Consider the following 17,387-nt stretch of genomic DNA (forward strand, 5'->3'; position numbering starts at 1 on the left):
CCCCTCATTGTGTAGGTTTTTCTACAGCTCCCAGTAGAGAATAACTTTGCCATGGTTGTCCACACAAAAGCAGCTGGCCGGACCAGTATCAAAGTCACTGTCCGCTGTGTGAACAGCTCCTCTGGGCAGTTTGAGGGAAATCTGTTGGAACTGTCTGATGAAGTTCAGATCCTGGTAAGGGCCCCAACCTAAATCCTGTTTTTGTATATTAAGGAGAAAAAAGTTATATTTACTCTATCATCCGTGAAGAGCTTAGCCTGAATAGGGGTAGAGAAGTGCTTAGAGGGATCCCTAGAACAGGTTTATAGTTTCTAGATCTTTTGTCATTTCTGCTACTGTAATTGTCTCTACATAAGTATTGACATTAGAAACTACACACTCCTCTCAACTCCTCATGCAATGGATACAGGATATGAACACCATAATAACTGCAGAGGGATTCATTTCTGAGCCATTCTGCCTAACATAGATATTGAGATACAGTCCACTTAGCTATATTCATAGGTAGAACAAAAACTAATCCTAACTCTGGTAAGGTGTAGAGTATGAATAGTTTCTACAGATGTTCTCAAGCTGAAAGCTAATAAATGGTCCTGTTGCTTTTAAAATTCAAAAAAAAATTATCATTTGTATGGAGCAAATAAATTTTTCTCCCTCTAAATATGGGACTGATATTTTCTTTTTTCTCCTTTGTTTTGGCTTTTGTTCTCTGATTCAGTGGGACATAGAAGAAAGAGCACTTTACTAGGTGAAAAGCCTGAATAATGTTCCTTGCTAATTTAATATAGGTTCTTTGTTTCTCAAATATCTTTTCAGTTTATAGGAGCTAAAATTAGAAATTTCAAAATTATTTTATACCTTATATCTAAGTAATACAGAGGAAGCAATAATGTAAGTTTGAAGCCAGCCTAATACTAGGTTATATGGTCTAGAATACCTAGATAAATCTTTTTAAAAATATTTTTTTATTGAATTCAGAGAGGAAGGGAGATGGAGAGCAAGATAAAACATCAGTGATGAGAGCCAAAGCCGGTTTGGCTCAGTGGTAGAGCATAGGTCTGCGGACTGAAAGGTCCCGGGTTCAATTCCGGTCAAGGGCATGTACCTTGGTTGCAGGCACATCCCCTGTAGGGGGTGTGCAAGAGGCAGCTGGTGATGTTTCTCTCTCATCAACGTTTCTAGCTCTCTATCTCTCTCCCTTCCTCCTCTCTGTGAAATATCAATAAAATATATATATTTTTTAAAAACATCAGCGATGAGAGAGAATCATTGATCAGCTGCCTCCCACACACCCCACACCAGGGATCAAGCCTGCAACTGGGGCATGTGCCCTGACCAGGAATCGAACCATGATTTCCTGGTTCATAAGTCAACACTCAACCACTGAGCCATGCCAGCTGAGTATAGAATGCCTAGATACATTTTAAGAACATTGTGGAACATTAGGCTAAATTGAAGTTAGGCAGACTTATTTGTAGTTATCCATATGTGAGTAAAGGTCATCATTTATCTTTTCCAGATATGATAAAAAATAATTTTTTTCTCATTATAGGTATTCGAAAAACTCCAAGTTTTTTATCCAGATTGCCAACCTGAGCAAATTCTAATGCCCATGAATTCTCAACTGAAACTTCATACCAACAGGTAAGGATAATAGAGGCCAGATTCTAACTTCATCTTTAGTAAAACATTGCACATGGAAAAGAACTATATTGCTTTCTAGGTGATTTTCCTAATGCACAAATAATTTTATTTTTGGTTAAGGTAAAGTTCACATAACATACAATTAACCATTTTAAAGTGTACAGTTCAGTGGTATTCAGTACATTCACAAAGTGTGCAGCCGTCACCTCTGTCTCGTTCCAAAATATTTTCATTGTCACAAAAGGACACCATACCCATAATAGTCACTTCCCATCTCCCCTCATCTTAGTCCCTGGCAACCAGCTGTCTCTATGAATTTAACTATTCTGAATACTTCTTACAAATGGACTTACACAATATGTGACCTTTGTGTTGGCTGCTTTCCGTTAACATATTTTCAGGGTTCTTCCATGTTATAGCATATATCAGTACTTCATTCTTTCTATGAGTAAATAATATTCCATTGTACGGATATAACTTTTATTTGCCCATTCACCCATTGATGGACATTTTGGATGTTTTCATCTTTGGCTGTTGGGAATAGTGCAGTGAACATTCATGTACAACTATTTGTTTGAATACCTGTTTCAATCCTTTTGTTTCAGTTATTTTGGCTGAGTAATTTTAATGATAAACAAATAATAGAATTTGATTTTTTTAAAAAGATAAGCATAGTCCTGGCTGGTGTAGCTCAGTTGATTGGAGTGTCGTCTCTTGCACTGAAGGGTCACAGGTTCGATTCCCAGTCAGGGCACAAACCAAATTGTGGGTTTAATCCCCAGTCAAATGTGTATGGGAGGCAACCAACCTCCTGACTGATGTTTCTCTCTCACATCAATGTTTCTTTTTCTCTCCCCCTTCTTCTCTCTCTAAAATAAGTAAGAACAACTGAAACCGGTTTGGCTCAGTGGATAGAGCGTCGGTCTGCAGACTGAAGGGTCCCAGGTTCGATTCTGGTCGAGGGCATGTACCTTGATGTGGGCATATCCCCAGTGGGGGTGTGCAGGAGGCAGTTGATCAATGTTTCTCATCGATGTTTCTAGCTCTCTATCTCTCTCTCTTCCTCTCTATAAAAAATCAATAAAATACAGTATATTTAAAAATAAAATAAGTAAGAACATATCCTCAGGTGAGGATTAAAAAAATAATAATAAGCATATCCAGCCGGCACCGGTTTGGCTCAGTGGATAGAGCGTCGGCTTGCGGACTGAAAGGTCCCGGGTTCGATTCCGGTCAAGGGCATGTACCTTGGTTGCGGGCACATCCCCAGTAGGGGGTGTGCAAGAGGCAGCTGGTCGATGACTCTCTCTCATCGATGTTTCTAACTCTCTATCCCTCTCTCTTCCTCTCTGTGAAAAATCAATAAAATATATTTAAAAAAATAAAAATAAAAATAATAAGCATATCCAAAGCAGACTTTTACCTGAGGAACAAAGAAGCATAAAGAATGGCAAACGTTCCTCAGAGTAATCCTGGCAGTCTCTATCCTTTCTGGTCAAACAGAGTCTCCAAGAGATGCCGCTCGCTCTGTTTGTTTCCTAGGGAAGGGGCTGCCTTTGTGAGTTCCCGTGTTCTCAAGTGTTTCCCTAACTCGTCCGTCATTGAGGAGGACGGCGAAGGGCTCCTGAAAGCCGGTTCCATCGCAGGTACTGCCGTGCTGGAAGTTACTTCTATAGAACCTTTTGGAGTCAACCAGACAACCATCACTGCAGTTCAGGTGAGTTCAGGCATTTACTGTAAACAAACAAACAAATAAATAAGTAAAAGGAATACTATGGCCTTAACAGGCATATTTCCTTTTTTAAGAATTAGACTTCTCAGAAAGTCAGAAATGAGCTGTAAGGTAAGAGATAATCTTGACATGACTCTAAACCATCAAATTAAAGTGAACGTTAGCCCTAGACGGTTTGGCTCAGTGGATAGAGTGTCATTCTGCAAACCGAGGGGTTCTGGGTTCGATTCCGGTCAAGGGCATGTACCTTGGTTACAGGTTCCTCCCTGCCCTGGCCCAGGCCTTGGCCAGGTATGTGTAGGAGGCAACCAATTAATGTTTCTCTCATATCGAAATTCCTCTCTGTCTTTCCCTCTCTCTTCCATTCTTTCTGAAATCACTGGGAAAATATCCTGGGTGAGGATTTAAAAAAAAAAAAAGTTAAAGTGAACTTCAGAGTTTTTGTTATCTTGTTACAGCCTCAACTTGGTATGATTGTCTTCTGAACAGCTTGGGCAAGAAGGTTGGTATGGGAGAAGTGTTGACCTATTGCTATCAAAAGTAGGCTTTGTTTTTAGAATAAAAAAAATTAGAATTAGATAATTCCTCAGAGGTAACTTAGTCTAACACACACATCAGAACAGAACTGCCACCATGACTGTGGGCAAGAGCAGCAAGAGGCTGCAGCACCGCGGCTACAGGATGAGGTGCATCCCGCCAGACAGGCATTCTTCATGGCACCTTCAAGGCTTTCGACAAGCATATGAATTTGATCCTGTGTGGTTGTGATGAATTCAGGAAGATCAAGCCAAAGAACTCAAAACAGCAGAAAGAGGAAAGAAGCAAGTCCTCAGCCTAGTGCTGCTTTGAGAGAAGCTGGTCTTAGGAACAGTAGAGGGACCTCCTCCCAAAGACACTGGCATTACTGGAGTGCCATTTGCTAGAACTGCTGGGGGCCCAGGATCAGCAGGGCTGGAGGAATTGGAGCTGGTGTTTCCATGCTGCAGGACTTGCTGGGCCAGTTCATGGGGTTATGGACCATGCCAGCTGGGCCCCCTACCCCGGAAATGTGCCCATAAGGCCCTAGAGTCTAGACTCATCTTGGCCCCTCTCATCTCTATGTGTTTCCCCAAAGACTGTACATAGTCCTTTTATTTCCTTGTGGCCTGTGAAACAAATTTATAATATACTTTGTTCTAATCCTCCAGGATATTTTATTCACTCATTCATTCATTCATTCACTCATTCATTCATTCATAGAGAGAGAGTGGGAAGAATGGAGAGAGGAAAAGAGAGACCTGGAATTGAACCTGAGACCCTTTGGTGCCTAGAATGACACTCGAGCCACTTAGCCATACTGGGCAGGGCTAAAATCAATTTTTTCTTTGCTCTTGTTAATTCTCACCAAGGATATTTTTCCATAGCTTTTTAGAGAGTGGAAAGGAAGGGGAGAGACAGAGAGAGAGAAGCATCAATCAATGTAAGAGAGACATATCAATTTGGTTGCCTCCTGTATGTGCCCCGACCAGGGCCAGGAATGGAGCCTGCAACCAAGATGGGTGCCCTTTGACTGGAATCAAATCTAGGACCCTTCGTTCAGTTCATGGGCTGACACTCTATCCACTGAGCAAAACTGGTTAGAGCTAATTTTTCTTTTTAAATATGTTTTTATTGATTTCAGAGAGGAAGGGAGAGGGAGAGATAGAAACATCAATGATGTGAAAGAATCTTCAATTGGCTGGCTCCTTTATGCCCCCTATTGGGATGGAGCCTGCAACCCTGGCATGTGCCCTGACTGTGAATGGAACTGTGACCTCCTGGTTCATAGATCAGTGCTCAACCACTGAACCACGCTGGCCAAGCAAAGCTGAACTTGTCTTATTATCACAGCTTATCTCTTACAGTGAAAAAAAACAAATTATACTATTCTTAATAATTAGTTAACAATATTGAGCACTCTGCACAAAATACAGTTCTTTCCTCAAAAAGCTTCTCTTCACATTCCCACAGCTTTAATAATTAAAAGCCATTTCCTATACTGTCATATGTTCACTCTGATTTAAGTCAGCTTAAATCAAGAGCTAATTATTTCATATGAAGAGGAGCACATTTTTTATCATCTATAATGGTAAAAGCATAACATGCTAATTAGACCGGACGTCCTTCCGGACGACCTCTGGACAAAGCCAGGGCTGTGAGGGAAGCCGGGTCCCAGGTGCCTGCCGGTGGCTCGAGGGAAGCTGGTGCCGGCAGTTGGGGGAAGGAAGGCCTACTTTTGCAGGAATTTTGTGCATCAGGCCTCTATTTGATTAGAAATCTCAGAATATGGACACAACTCCTCTCCAATGCATCCTTCTCTGTACCAGTGGGCTTTGTCTCCCACAGGTAGCACCAGTGACATACCTGCGAATGAGCAGCCAGCCCAAGCTGTACACGGCCCAAGGAAGGACCCTGTCAGCCTTTCCATTGGGCATGTCTCTCACCTTCATTGTTCAGTTTTATAACAGCATCGGAGAGAAATTCCACACACACAACACCCAGCTTTATCTGGCTCTGAACAGGTATGGAAGTCAATGACACTATGGTAGGAATTCTTGCATATTAGGCTAGTATTATATAGCAGTTCCAGTAAATTGCTCTCATGTTCTGAACTTGGAATCTGATCTTTGTTTCTTTCATTACAATGGGAAAAGACCAGAATAGTTATTAGTTGTTCAATGAAGAAAAATATCAGGATATTTTGAATCTGTCAAGTTCTAGTTCACAGAAAGCTTCTTTACGGAGCTAATTGGAATATTATCAAATCGTACTGAAAAAAAAAAGTGTAATTAAAAAAGAAAAAAAGCCTTACTGTGCACTATATAATGGTAGTGAAGGTAATAGACTGATCTCTGGCCCTTGATTGCTTACTCTCCATTGTAAAATTTCTTCTGAACTTTTGTGCTGTTGAATATAATGTAACTAGAGGCCCAGTAAACAGTCAAGTGGACAATTTGCATACTACACTTTTATTATATAGGATAGGATAGGATCTGTTCCCAGAACTGTTTTCTAACTGTTGTTCCTTTTCAGAAATTCCTACTTTTCATATCTACTTTCAGAGATGACCTACTACTCATCGGACCAGGGAATAGGAACTATACTTACGTGGCCCAGGCCGTGAACAGAGGGGTGACACTTGTGGGGCTCTGGGATCGGAGACACCCAGGCATGGCAGATTACATTCCTGTCGTTGTCGAGCACGCCATTGAGCCAGACACCAAGCTCACCTTTGTTGGAGATGTCATCTGTTTCAGTACTCACCTCCTCAACCAAAATGGTCTGGACACCTTCCTTTCTTAACCTCACAACTGATGGTTACAAAGCAACTCATCCCTTAAAGGATTTTTTTCCCAAATATCTAAATTCTGAAAGTATTTTTATGCACTTTATTACTTTTTCATGTTAACTGATAATTCTCAGTTCAATGCCCGTTTCTCTCAATAACCAGCTATCAGAAATCAGCCAGTTATATTTATCAAAAGTCTATTGAATGCATAGCTCTATATAATGTATTATGTAGACAGTGTAGGGTGCTGTGCCTTCTCTTCTAACGGAGGGTAAACGCTTAGCTGAAGAGCAGTGAAGGATGAAATAAAAGTAAGGAAAGGACAAAAGGCTTTAGTTCTAAGTTATTCTCAAAGCTGGGTGTTCCTGCTGGATGGGAAGAGAGATGTACATGCTTTAATGGTCTACTGATTAGAGTCTGGGTAAGATTAAAGTGACCATCAATTTATGTCAAAAGGTTGCAGCAAAGTGCTTTTTCTTATCCTTCCCTAGGTGAACCTGGGGTATGGATGATTTCTACTGACAGTATTCTTCAGACAGACACAGTCACTGGGGTAGGAGTGGCCCGGAGTCCAGGAATAGCAACAATCTTTCATGACATCCCAGGACTGGTGAAAACATATCGAGAGGTAAACTTAACAATACCAGGATTGAAGAGATAAGGGCATCTATTTCTATAAATGGAAATACGCATATAAAAAAGAAATACAGCCGAAGCTGGTTTGGCTCAGTGGTAGAGCGTCGGTCTGAGGACTGAAATGTCCCAGGTTCGATTCCGGTCAGGGGCATGTGCAATACATTGGTTGCGGGCACATCTCCAGTAGGGGGTGTGCAAGAGGCAGCTGGTCGATGTTTCTCTCTCATCGACGTTTCTAGCTCTCTATCTCTCTCCCTTCCTCTCTGTAAAAAAATTAATAAAATATATATAAAAAAAAAGAAATACAGTCACATATCAAATATAAAAAGACCCAAAAACTTTATTGGGATTTAAAGGAAAACAGTATTAGGATTCTTTCTTAACTTTTTTTTTAAATATTTTTTTTTTTTTTAAATCAATCTTTATTGTTCATATTATTACACAGGTTCCTCGTTTCTTCCCCCCTCCACCAGGTTCCCACCCCACCCTCTGCCCCCTCATCCTCATCCATTGGTGCACAGTTTATGTTCAGTCTCTTCCTCCCTCCCTTTCCCCGATAGTAAATCCCTTTTCAGATAGCAAATCTGTTACTTAGCATTTTCTCATATCAATAATACCTCCACATGCCAAATGATACACTTCACACAAAAGACATTTCCTAATAGGACAACCAGCCTCATCCAGGCCCCACCCAAGGCACTCACAGATCAACACCCCAGGACTATACTAACTCAACACATCCAGATCTAAGCCTTCATCACTTGATTCAGCAGACTCTCAAGTTCCCGCAAAAGTTTCCAGCCATGTCTGAGAGGCAGCCGTGGGGCAGGGGCAGGTGAGGAGCGAGCTGTTTTGGGCCAGGCTGCTCCGGGCCTGGCCTCTGTTGCTCTGGTTTGTTCCACAACCAGCTGCTCCGTGTCTGGTCACTGCCGCTCCTGACCCAGTTGCTCTGGACTTGGCTGTTGCTGCTACAGGCCTGGCCACACCCGACTCGGCTGCTCTGGGCCCAATTGCTCCAGGCCCGGCCGCTCCAGGCCTGGCTGCTCCCAGCCTGTCAGCCGCTGCTCCTGGCCTGGCCGCACCAGACCCGGCTGCTCCGGGCCTGGCCGCTCCCAGCCTGGCAGCCGCTGCTCCGAGCCTGGCCACTCCCAGCCTGGCAGCCACTGCTCCGGGCCTGGCCGCACCAGACCCGGCTGCTCCGGGCCTGGCCGCTCCCAGCCTGGCAGTCGCTGCTCCGGGACTGGTCACTGCCACTCCCCACCTAGTTGCTCTGGACTTGGCTGTTACTGCTACAGGCCTGGCCACACCCGACCCGGCTGCTCTGGGCCCGGTTGCTCCGGGCCCGGCCATTCCGGGCCTGGCTGCTCCCAGCCTGTCAGCCGCTGCTCCGAGCCTGGCCACTCCCAGCCTGGCAGCCACTGCTCCGGGCCTGGCCGCACCAGACCCGGCTGCTCCGGGCCTGGCCGCTCCCAGCCTGGCAGTTGCTGCTCCGGGTCTGGTCACTGCCACTCCCGACCTAGTTGCTCTGGACTTGGCTGTTGCTGCTACAGACCTGGCCACACCCGACCCGGCTGCTCTGGGCCCGGTTGCTCCGGGCCCGGCCACTCCGGGCCTGGCTGCTCCCAGCCTGTCAGCCGCTGCTCCTGGCCTGGCCGCACCAGACCCGGCTGCTCCGGGCCTGGCCGCTCCCAGCCTGGCAGCCGCTGCTCCGAGCCTGGCCACTCCCAGCCTGGCAGGCACTGCTCCGGGCCTGGCCGCACCAGACCCGGCTGCTCCGGGCCTGGCCGCTCCCAGCCTGGCAGTTGCTGCTCTGGGTCTGGTCACTGCCACTCCCGACCTAGTTGCTCTGGACTTGGCTGTTGCTGCTACAGACCTGGCCACACCCGACCTGGCTGCTCTGGGCCCGGTTGCTCCGGGCCCGGCCACTCCGGGCCTGGCTGCTCCCAGCCTGTCAGCCGCTGCTCCTGGCCTGGCCGCACCAGACCCGGCTGCTCCGGGCCTGGCCGCTCCCAGCCTGGCAGCCGCTGCTCTGAGCCTGGCCACTCCCAGCCTGGCAGCCACTGCTCCGGGCCTGGCCGCACCAGACCCGGCTGCTCCGGGCCTGGCCGCTCCCAGCCTGGCAGTCGCTGCTCCGGGTCTGGTCACTGCCACTCCCCACCTAGTTGCTCTGTACTTGGCTGTTACTGCTACAGGCCTGGCCACACCCGACCCGGCTGCTCTGGGCCCGGTTGCTCCGGGCCCGGCCGTTCCGGGCCTGGCTGCTCCCAGCCTGTCAGCCGCTGCTCCGAGCCTGGCCACTCCCAGCCTGGCAGGCACTGCTCCGGGCCTGGCCGCACCAGACCCGGCTGCTCCGGGCCTGGCCGCTCCCAGCCTGGCAGTTGCTGCTCCGGGTCTGGTCACTGCCACTCCCGACCTAGTTGCTCTGGACTTGGCTGTTGCTGCTACAGACCTGGCCACACCCGACCCGGCTGCTCTGGGCCCGGTTGCTCCGGGCCCGGCCACTCCGGGCCTGGCTGCTCCCAGCCTGTCAGCCGCTGCTCCTGGCCTGGCCGCACCAGACCCGGCTGCTCCGGGCCTGGCCGCTCCCAGCCTGGCAGCCGCTGCTCCGAGCCTGGCCACTCCCAGCCTGGCAGCCACTGCTCCGGGCCTGGCCGCACCAGACCCGGCTGCTCCGGGCCTGGCCGCTCCCAGCCTGGCAGTCGCTGCTCTGGGTCTGGTCACTGCCACTCCCCACCTAGTTGCTCTGGACTTGGCTGTTACTGCTACAGACCTGGCCACACCCGACCTGGCTGCTCTGGGCCCGGTTGCTCCGGGCCCGGCCACTCCGGGCCTGGCTGTTCCCAGCCTGTCAGCCGCTGCTCCGGGCCTGGCCGCACCAGGCCCGGTTGCTCCGGGCCTGGCCGCTCCCAGCCTGGCAGCCACTGCTCCGGGCCTGGCCGCACCAGACCCGGCTGCTCTGGGCCCAGTTGCCCCAGGCCCGGCTGCTCCGAGCCTGGCCGCACCTGGGCTGGATGCTTTGGGCTTGGCTTCTGCTGTTCTGGGCCTGGCTGCTCCCAACCCGGCTGCTCTGGGCCTGGCTTCTTCGGGCCCGGCCACTCCGGGTCTGGGTGTTCCTGGACTGGCCACCCTGGGCTTGGCCGCCTCTGCCTCAAGCCTGGCTGCCCCTGCCCCAGGTCTGGCTGCTCCAGTGCTGGCCGTTGATGCTCTGGTTCTGGCCGCTGCTGCTCTGGGGCCTGGCCGCTGCTGCTCCGGGTCCGGCTGCCACTGCCTTGTGCCTGGCCACTCTAGGTCTGGTCGCCGCTGTTCCAACATTCTGTCCCTTTTTCTTTCTTTCTTACTTTCTTTTTTTTTAAAAATGCATTTATGTTGCAATGTTGGCTGGTGAGTTGAGTTCTGACTTAGTCTTTGATTTTTCAAGATATACTTTGCATTCTTTCTTAAGTAATTTTACTATCATTTGCTCTCACTTGATTTCTTCACATTGAGAACTTCTATTGTTTCTTCCTTCCCGTCCTGGAATCTCAGCAGGTTGGCCTGTGGCACCCCTTTGTTCTCCGTGGGCTCCTGCGCTGCTTCAGCCTGTCGCTGGGGTTGGCGCCGCCCAGGAAGCATCCCCGGTCCTTGGCTCTGTTGCCTGCGTTCAGCGGTCGAGGGCTCAGGGGCACCACCCCCCCTGGAGGCCCCGTCGCCCGGCTCCTTGCTGGCACCCGGCTGGCAGGTGTCCAGCGGGGGCTCCTGCTCCTCGTCGCGATCCTCCAGTCTGGAGCTTTCTTTCTCTCTCCCGCTAGGGGAGTCCAGGATCAGAGTCAACAGACTGTCGGCCTTTCGCCGCGCTCCCAGGACTCCACCTCACAGCCCCGTCTCCCCCTGCCCAGCCTGGGTCCCCAGGGACTGGCCCAGACCGGGAGTTCGGGGCGGTCCGGTCTGAGGCTCAGCGCCGCCGGAGGCTTTGTTTCTTCTGGCTAGGGTAATCCAGCATCAGAGTCAACATTCAGTCCTCTGGGCACAAAGCGCACGACTCCGGGGGCCCCCGCCTTTCGCGCCGTCCCCGGGATTTTGCCTCACAGCCCCGTCTCCCCGTGCCCGGGCCTGGGTCCCCAGGGACTGGCCCAGACCGAGAGTTCGGGGCGCTCCATTATGAGGCTCAGCGCCGCCGGAGGCTTTGTTCCTTCCGGCTAGGGTAATCCAGCATCAGAGTCTACATTCAGTCCTCTGCGCACAAAGCGCGCGACTCCAGGGGCCCCCGCCTTTCGTTTTTCCCCTGGGATTCAGCCTCCCAGCCCCGTCTCCCCCTGCTAGAGCCTGGGTCCCCAGAATCTGGCCCATAATGGGGCTCAGCGCTGCCAGTTCGGGGGTTCAGCCCAGGCTGGGGGTTTCATTTCCTTCCTGCTAGGAAACGCCAGGCAGCACCCAGCCCTCTCCTCCTCTCCGGCTGCGACCTCTCGGTGCGCGCGAACGTGCGAGCACGCAGCATGTCTCCGTACCTTAGGCTCTTTTTTCAGCTCCTCTGACTTTCCCTCTGGCTTTCTCCCACCTTCCTATTGTAGAGTTTTCAGTCAGTCGACCACCTGTAGGTCTGGGCAATGTCCACTCTACATTTTAGTTGTATTCCATTGAAATTGTTGTGAGCTGCTGCGGTTAGGTGTCTACCCGAGCAGCCATCTTGGATCCTCTCTTTAAATATTTTTTATTGATTTTAGAGAGTGAGGGAGAGGGAATGATAGAAACATCAATGATGCCGAAACCGGTTTGGCTCAGCGGTAGAGCGTTGGTCTGCGGACTGAAAGGTCCCAGGTTTGATTCCGGTCAAGGGCATGTACGTTGGTTGCAGGCAGCTGGTCGATGTTTCTCTCTCATCGACGTTTCTAGCTCTCTCTCTCTCTCCCTTCCTCTCTGTAAAAAATCAATAAAAAATATATTAAAAGAAAGAAAGAGAGAGAGAGAGAGAGAGAGAGAGAGAGAGAGAGAGAGAGAGAGAAAGAAAGAAAGAAAGAAAGAAAGAAAGAAAGAAAGAAAGAAAGAAAGAAAGAAACATCAATGATGAGAATCACTGATCAGCTGTCTCTTGCATACCTCCTACTGGGAATCTAGCCCACAACCCGGAAATTTTGGTGTTTTGGAAGCCAGGTGAAGAAGTTATTTCAAGCCCTAGCTGGTCTGGCTCAGTGGATAAAGCGTCGGCCTGCGGACAAAGTCCTGGATTTGATTCTGGTCAAGGGCACATGCTCGGGTAGTGGGCTCGAACCCCATTTGAGGGTGTGCAGGAGGCAGCACTCAATGATTCTCATCATTGATGTTTCTATCTTTTTCTTCCTCTCCATTCCTCTCTGAAATATTTTTTTAAAGTTATTTCAAGAGGAAGGAAATAATCAACCAGTGAAATACTACTAATAGGTTAAGTACGCTGAAAACAGAGACCTAACTGATGGTTTTTACAATATGTAACTTTGTTTTAAGGTCCTTAAATATTTAAAAACAAACTGTGGTAGTACTGAGGAGACTGGACAGTATATTACATTAAATTGAAGATATTTGGACAGAAAAAGGATCATTATCATTATCTCTTTGTAATCATTATCTCTTTGTAATCATTATCTCTTTGTAATCATTAAGCACTAGCCTTATATACAAGGCACAGTATAGAATGCACAGGGATAAATTAGAGTTCTACGTTAAAGAGCTTAGAGCCTAATAGGAGGGATTTTAACAAGTATAAAAATGTGTACACTATAAGGCAGAACATTACAAAGAATACTGAGTATTTTTTAAAATATATTTTATTGATTTTTTACAGAGAGGAAGGGAGAGAGATAATTAGAAACATTGATGAGAGAGTAACAAAGATTAGATGCCTCCTGCACACCCCTCACTGGGGATGTGCCCGCAACCAAGGTACATGCCCTTGACCAAAATCAAACCTTTCAGTCCGCAGGCTGATGCTCTGTCCACTGAGCCACACCGGTTTTGACTATACTGAGTATTCTGTAAAGGTGCAATTGCCTTTAAAGGCATTTAATAAGAAATCATACAAAGGGAACATGTCAGAAGGAATATTAGACAGAGACCTTTTAGAAAATACATGTTTTCTTCCCATAAGATATTGTGGTTCTCAAATATTTTAGCACATGAAGAGCAATTTGTGCGAAACAGATGCTTTTGGTTAGATAAGTTATGAGAGGCAGAGAAGGAGGGAACCAGATTCTCTAAGAATTTAGGTACGGATTTGCCTTTGGTTTCCTGGCAGGTGGTTGTCAATGCATCGTCAAGACTAACACTCAGTTATTACCTCAAGACGTACCTCACCAATACTCCCAATTCAACAATGTTCAAGTTCTTCATCACCACTGGCAGAAATGGGGTCAATCTTAAAGGTGAGGAATCTCTTTATAGGTATGGGTGATTGTTCTCAACTTCCTCATCTTCCGTATTAATTTACCCCTTTCGATTAGCAATATAAACTTCTTTTATTTCAAAATTGACTCTACCTTAATAAATCATTGACTCATCCTTTTTTTTTTTTTAAGTACCTATATTTTATTGATTTTTTGCAGAGAGGAAAGGAAAGGGATAGAGTTAGAAATATCGATGAGAGAGAATCATCTATCAGTTGCCTCTTGCACACCTCCCACTGGGGATGTGCCCACAACCAATGTACATGCCCTTGACCGGAATCGAACCCGGGACCTTTCAGTCCGTAGGCTGACGCTCTATCCACTGAGCCAAACCGGTTTCGGCGACTCCTTTTTTATACCTGCTTCTATGTAACAGCCTCCCCTTTTATAAATTCTTATTAGTGATAAAGCTGTTTACCTCTTTTCTGCTTATTAGGGTCCTGCACCCCAAGTCAAGCGTTGGCCATTACAACAATACTTCTTCCAGAGACCCTCATACTGTGCCATATACAGTTCAGTAATACTTCACTAGACATTCCAGCAAGTAAAGTTTTTCATGTCCATTCATATTTCAGCATGGAGAAAGGTGGGTTCCACCATTTGAATCTGGATTCCCCTTATTTCCGTATTTGTACAGTTGTCACTTTCTTATTGGATTGCCTGAATATTTTCCAGTTTCATCTGCTCTATATGGACTCTTTCTCAATCAACATTTTTGTTTAATTCATTCTAATTTGTTAAACGTGGCTCTATAATACCTATTGTTTATAATGCAATACAAAATGCTTTTCTATTATAATTTACTGTTTTGTTAGTCCTGTTATCTCTATAAGGGTTTGGCTTAGGTCTCATTCATCTTTTATCCCCAGCAAGTAGCACAGTGTTTGAATGTTTGTTGAACTGAAGGCTATTCCAAGCAGATTATCATTAACAAGCAGAAAGTAGAAACAGATGTTACACTGAGATAACTATATAAATCAACGAATCTAAAATGAGATTTATGTCAAATGTGAATAGGATAGTGCTACATTATGGGAGAGTTTCTTCTCCAAGGCCAGGCAGTGTGAATGGTAATGAGCAACCACTGAAGGAAGGCTCACTTGGCAAACTTGAGCACCAAATAGAGGAGCCATTGCAATAATACAGGCATGAATTGATAAGGGTCTAGACTAGAGTAACAAATAAATACTAACAGGGCAGACATGTCAGAGGCATTTCAAAGAGTTAGCAAGATTTGGAATATAAGAATGAAGTAAAGGAAAATAAAAAAGAATGAAGGTTGCAAAAAAACAGCTCAGGTTTGAGCATGGGTCACTAGAAAAATACTACTGACAAATAAAACCAAGTGGTGGTTTGATAGAGAAGTGATTAAACCATGCTGGAAGCATGCCTCCCCCCCCCCCCAACCCTTTCCTGATCTTACCAACAGACTACTTCATTCGGTATCCTCATAATTTGTTGGCACCGTATTACTTAGTACTTCCTGGCATGTTGATTTACCAATTTAAGCAACAAGTTCAGTTGTGGGTTCCATTTTCTTTATTTTTTTTAAAATATATTTTATTGATTTTTTTCACAGAGAGGAAGGGAGAGGGATAGAGAGCCAGAAACATCGATGAGAGACACATATCAACCAGCTGCCTCCTGAACATCCCCCACTGGGGATTTGCCCGCAACCAATGTACATGCCCTTGACCGGAATTGAACCCGGGACCCTTCAGTCCACAGACTGACGCTCTATCCACTGAGCCAAACTGGTTTTAGCTCCATTTTCTTTTGGTGGTCCATAGTGTGCCAATACTAAATAACATATATTCACATTTTCTTTTGAATTTACATGTCACCATTTTTACTTATCCTAATTCAGCTGGCTCAACAGAGCCTCTGAACATTCCTGCTCAGACTTTCCTCTTTTCTTCAGGGGTTTATGTTTGCCTAATCAAGGTTCGACCTCAATCAGAGGAGCTGCTCCAGGCCCTCAGCATGGCTGACACCTCAGTCTATGGGTGGGCCACACTCATCAGTGAACATAGCAAGAATGGAATGCAAAGAATTCTCATTCCTTTCAACCCAGCCTTTTACATCAACCAGTCAGAATTGGTGCTTAGCCACAAACGAGATGTTGGGGAGATAAGAGTACTGGGAGTTGACAGAGTTCTTGAGAAGCTAGAGGTATGTTAAGAACTGAACCTAAACATCAGTTTTGAAAAAAGAGGTTTTTGTTATTTGAAAAACTTCACCATAGGAAATACTAAGCAGGATGAAGAAAATCTGTCCCATTCAGTAGGGTTCCCAGAGTCTTAAAATCTAGGTCATTAGCTGAAAGATAACACTAATACTACCGTTTCCCCGAAAATAAGACAGTGTCTTATATTAATTTTTGCTCCCAAAGATGTGCTAGGTTTTATTTTCAGGGGATGTCTTATTTTCCATGAAGAATACGGTACACATTTATTGTTAAATGAAAATGAAGGAAATGTATTACCTGTATACAGTACGGTAGTATAATACAATAGTTGTCAACACAAACCAAACTGAATCCTACAGTATCAAGAATTTACTCATTCAATGACAATCACGTCATCATCTTCTGGAACATCATCATAGCATCCAATTTCTGAATTTCCTGGTGAATTTCTTGTGACTCCATTTCTTTCAGAATCAGTGGACCAAACCTTTCATGTTTAGCCTAGGGGGGAGGGTGTCTTATTTTCGGGGGGAATCCTTATATTTCACTCAGAAGGAAACCTGTAAGTAGGTCTTATTTTCGGAGGATGTCTTATTTTTGGGGAAACACGGTATCTTTTTGCTGTTAATCCTTACCTGGGGATATTCTTTCCATTTATGTATTTATTAGTATTTAAAATATATTTTTATTGATTTCAGAGAGGGAGAGGGAGGAGATAGAAACATTAGTGGTGAGAATCATTAATTGGCTGCCTCCAGCATATTGGACCGAGCCTGCAACCCGGGCATGTGCCCTTGCCTGGAATTAAACCCAGGACCCTTCAGTCCACAGGCCCACACTCTATCCACTGAGCCAAATGGTTAGAGCTCCACTGATTTGTTAAAAATATATATTTTATTTTTTAGAGAGGAAGGGAGACGGATAGTTAGAAACATTGATCAACTACCTCCTGCACACCTCCCACTGGTGATGTGCCCACAACCAAGATACATGCTTTGTCCAGAATCGAATCTGGGACCTTTCAGTCTGCAGGTCAACGCTCTATCCACTGAGCCAAACCAGCCAGGGCCCCATTGATTTTTTGGGGGAAGGGGGTAGAGAGAAATGGGTGTCACATGGATTGGTTGCTTCTGGTATGAGCTCAGACCAGTAACGGGAAGAACCTGCAACCCAGGTACATGTCTTTGTCCGTGTTGGTGGTATAGTGGTGAGCATAGCTGCCTTCCAGGTACATGTCTTTGACCAGCAATCAAACCCACAACCCTTTGGTGTGTGGGCCAACGCTCTAACCATTGCGCCACACTGACCAGGACACCAATGCTATCTTAATTAAAAATAATCTTTAAAATTCTTGTTTAAAACTTTTTTGAAGCCTATTGTATTCTCACAGATCCTTTCCGCCCCCCGTATCATTCAACACACCTAAGTGAAAAAATGACTTGTCAGTTAGCTAAAATAGAAATCCAGGAGTCTTACTGTGTATGTTTA

General features: G+C 46.4%; 1 protein-coding gene across 1 annotated transcript in view; it reads left to right on the forward strand.

The window, feature by feature from the left end:
* NUP210L (nucleoporin 210 like) overlaps positions 1-17,387 on the forward strand; it is a 58,612-nt gene that overhangs the window by 37,332 nt on the left and 3,893 nt on the right. The window contains exons 28-36 of the mRNA XM_045583424.1: positions 16-174; positions 1,553-1,644; positions 3,187-3,361; positions 5,741-5,916; positions 6,457-6,674; positions 7,175-7,311; positions 13,564-13,690; positions 14,148-14,297; positions 15,633-15,883. Of these exons, the coding sequence (XP_045439380.1) occupies positions 16-174; positions 1,553-1,644; positions 3,187-3,361; positions 5,741-5,916; positions 6,457-6,674; positions 7,175-7,311; positions 13,564-13,690; positions 14,148-14,297; positions 15,633-15,883 (1,485 nt within the window). The remainder of the gene's footprint in view (positions 1-15; positions 175-1,552; positions 1,645-3,186; positions 3,362-5,740; positions 5,917-6,456; positions 6,675-7,174; positions 7,312-13,563; positions 13,691-14,147; positions 14,298-15,632; positions 15,884-17,387) is intronic.

The sequence above is a fragment of the Pipistrellus kuhlii genome, unplaced genomic scaffold (genome assembly GCF_014108245.1).
Source record: "Pipistrellus kuhlii isolate mPipKuh1 unplaced genomic scaffold, mPipKuh1.p scaffold_m20_p_18, whole genome shotgun sequence".
In the NCBI taxonomy this organism is placed as follows: Eukaryota; Metazoa; Chordata; class Mammalia; order Chiroptera; family Vespertilionidae; genus Pipistrellus; species Pipistrellus kuhlii.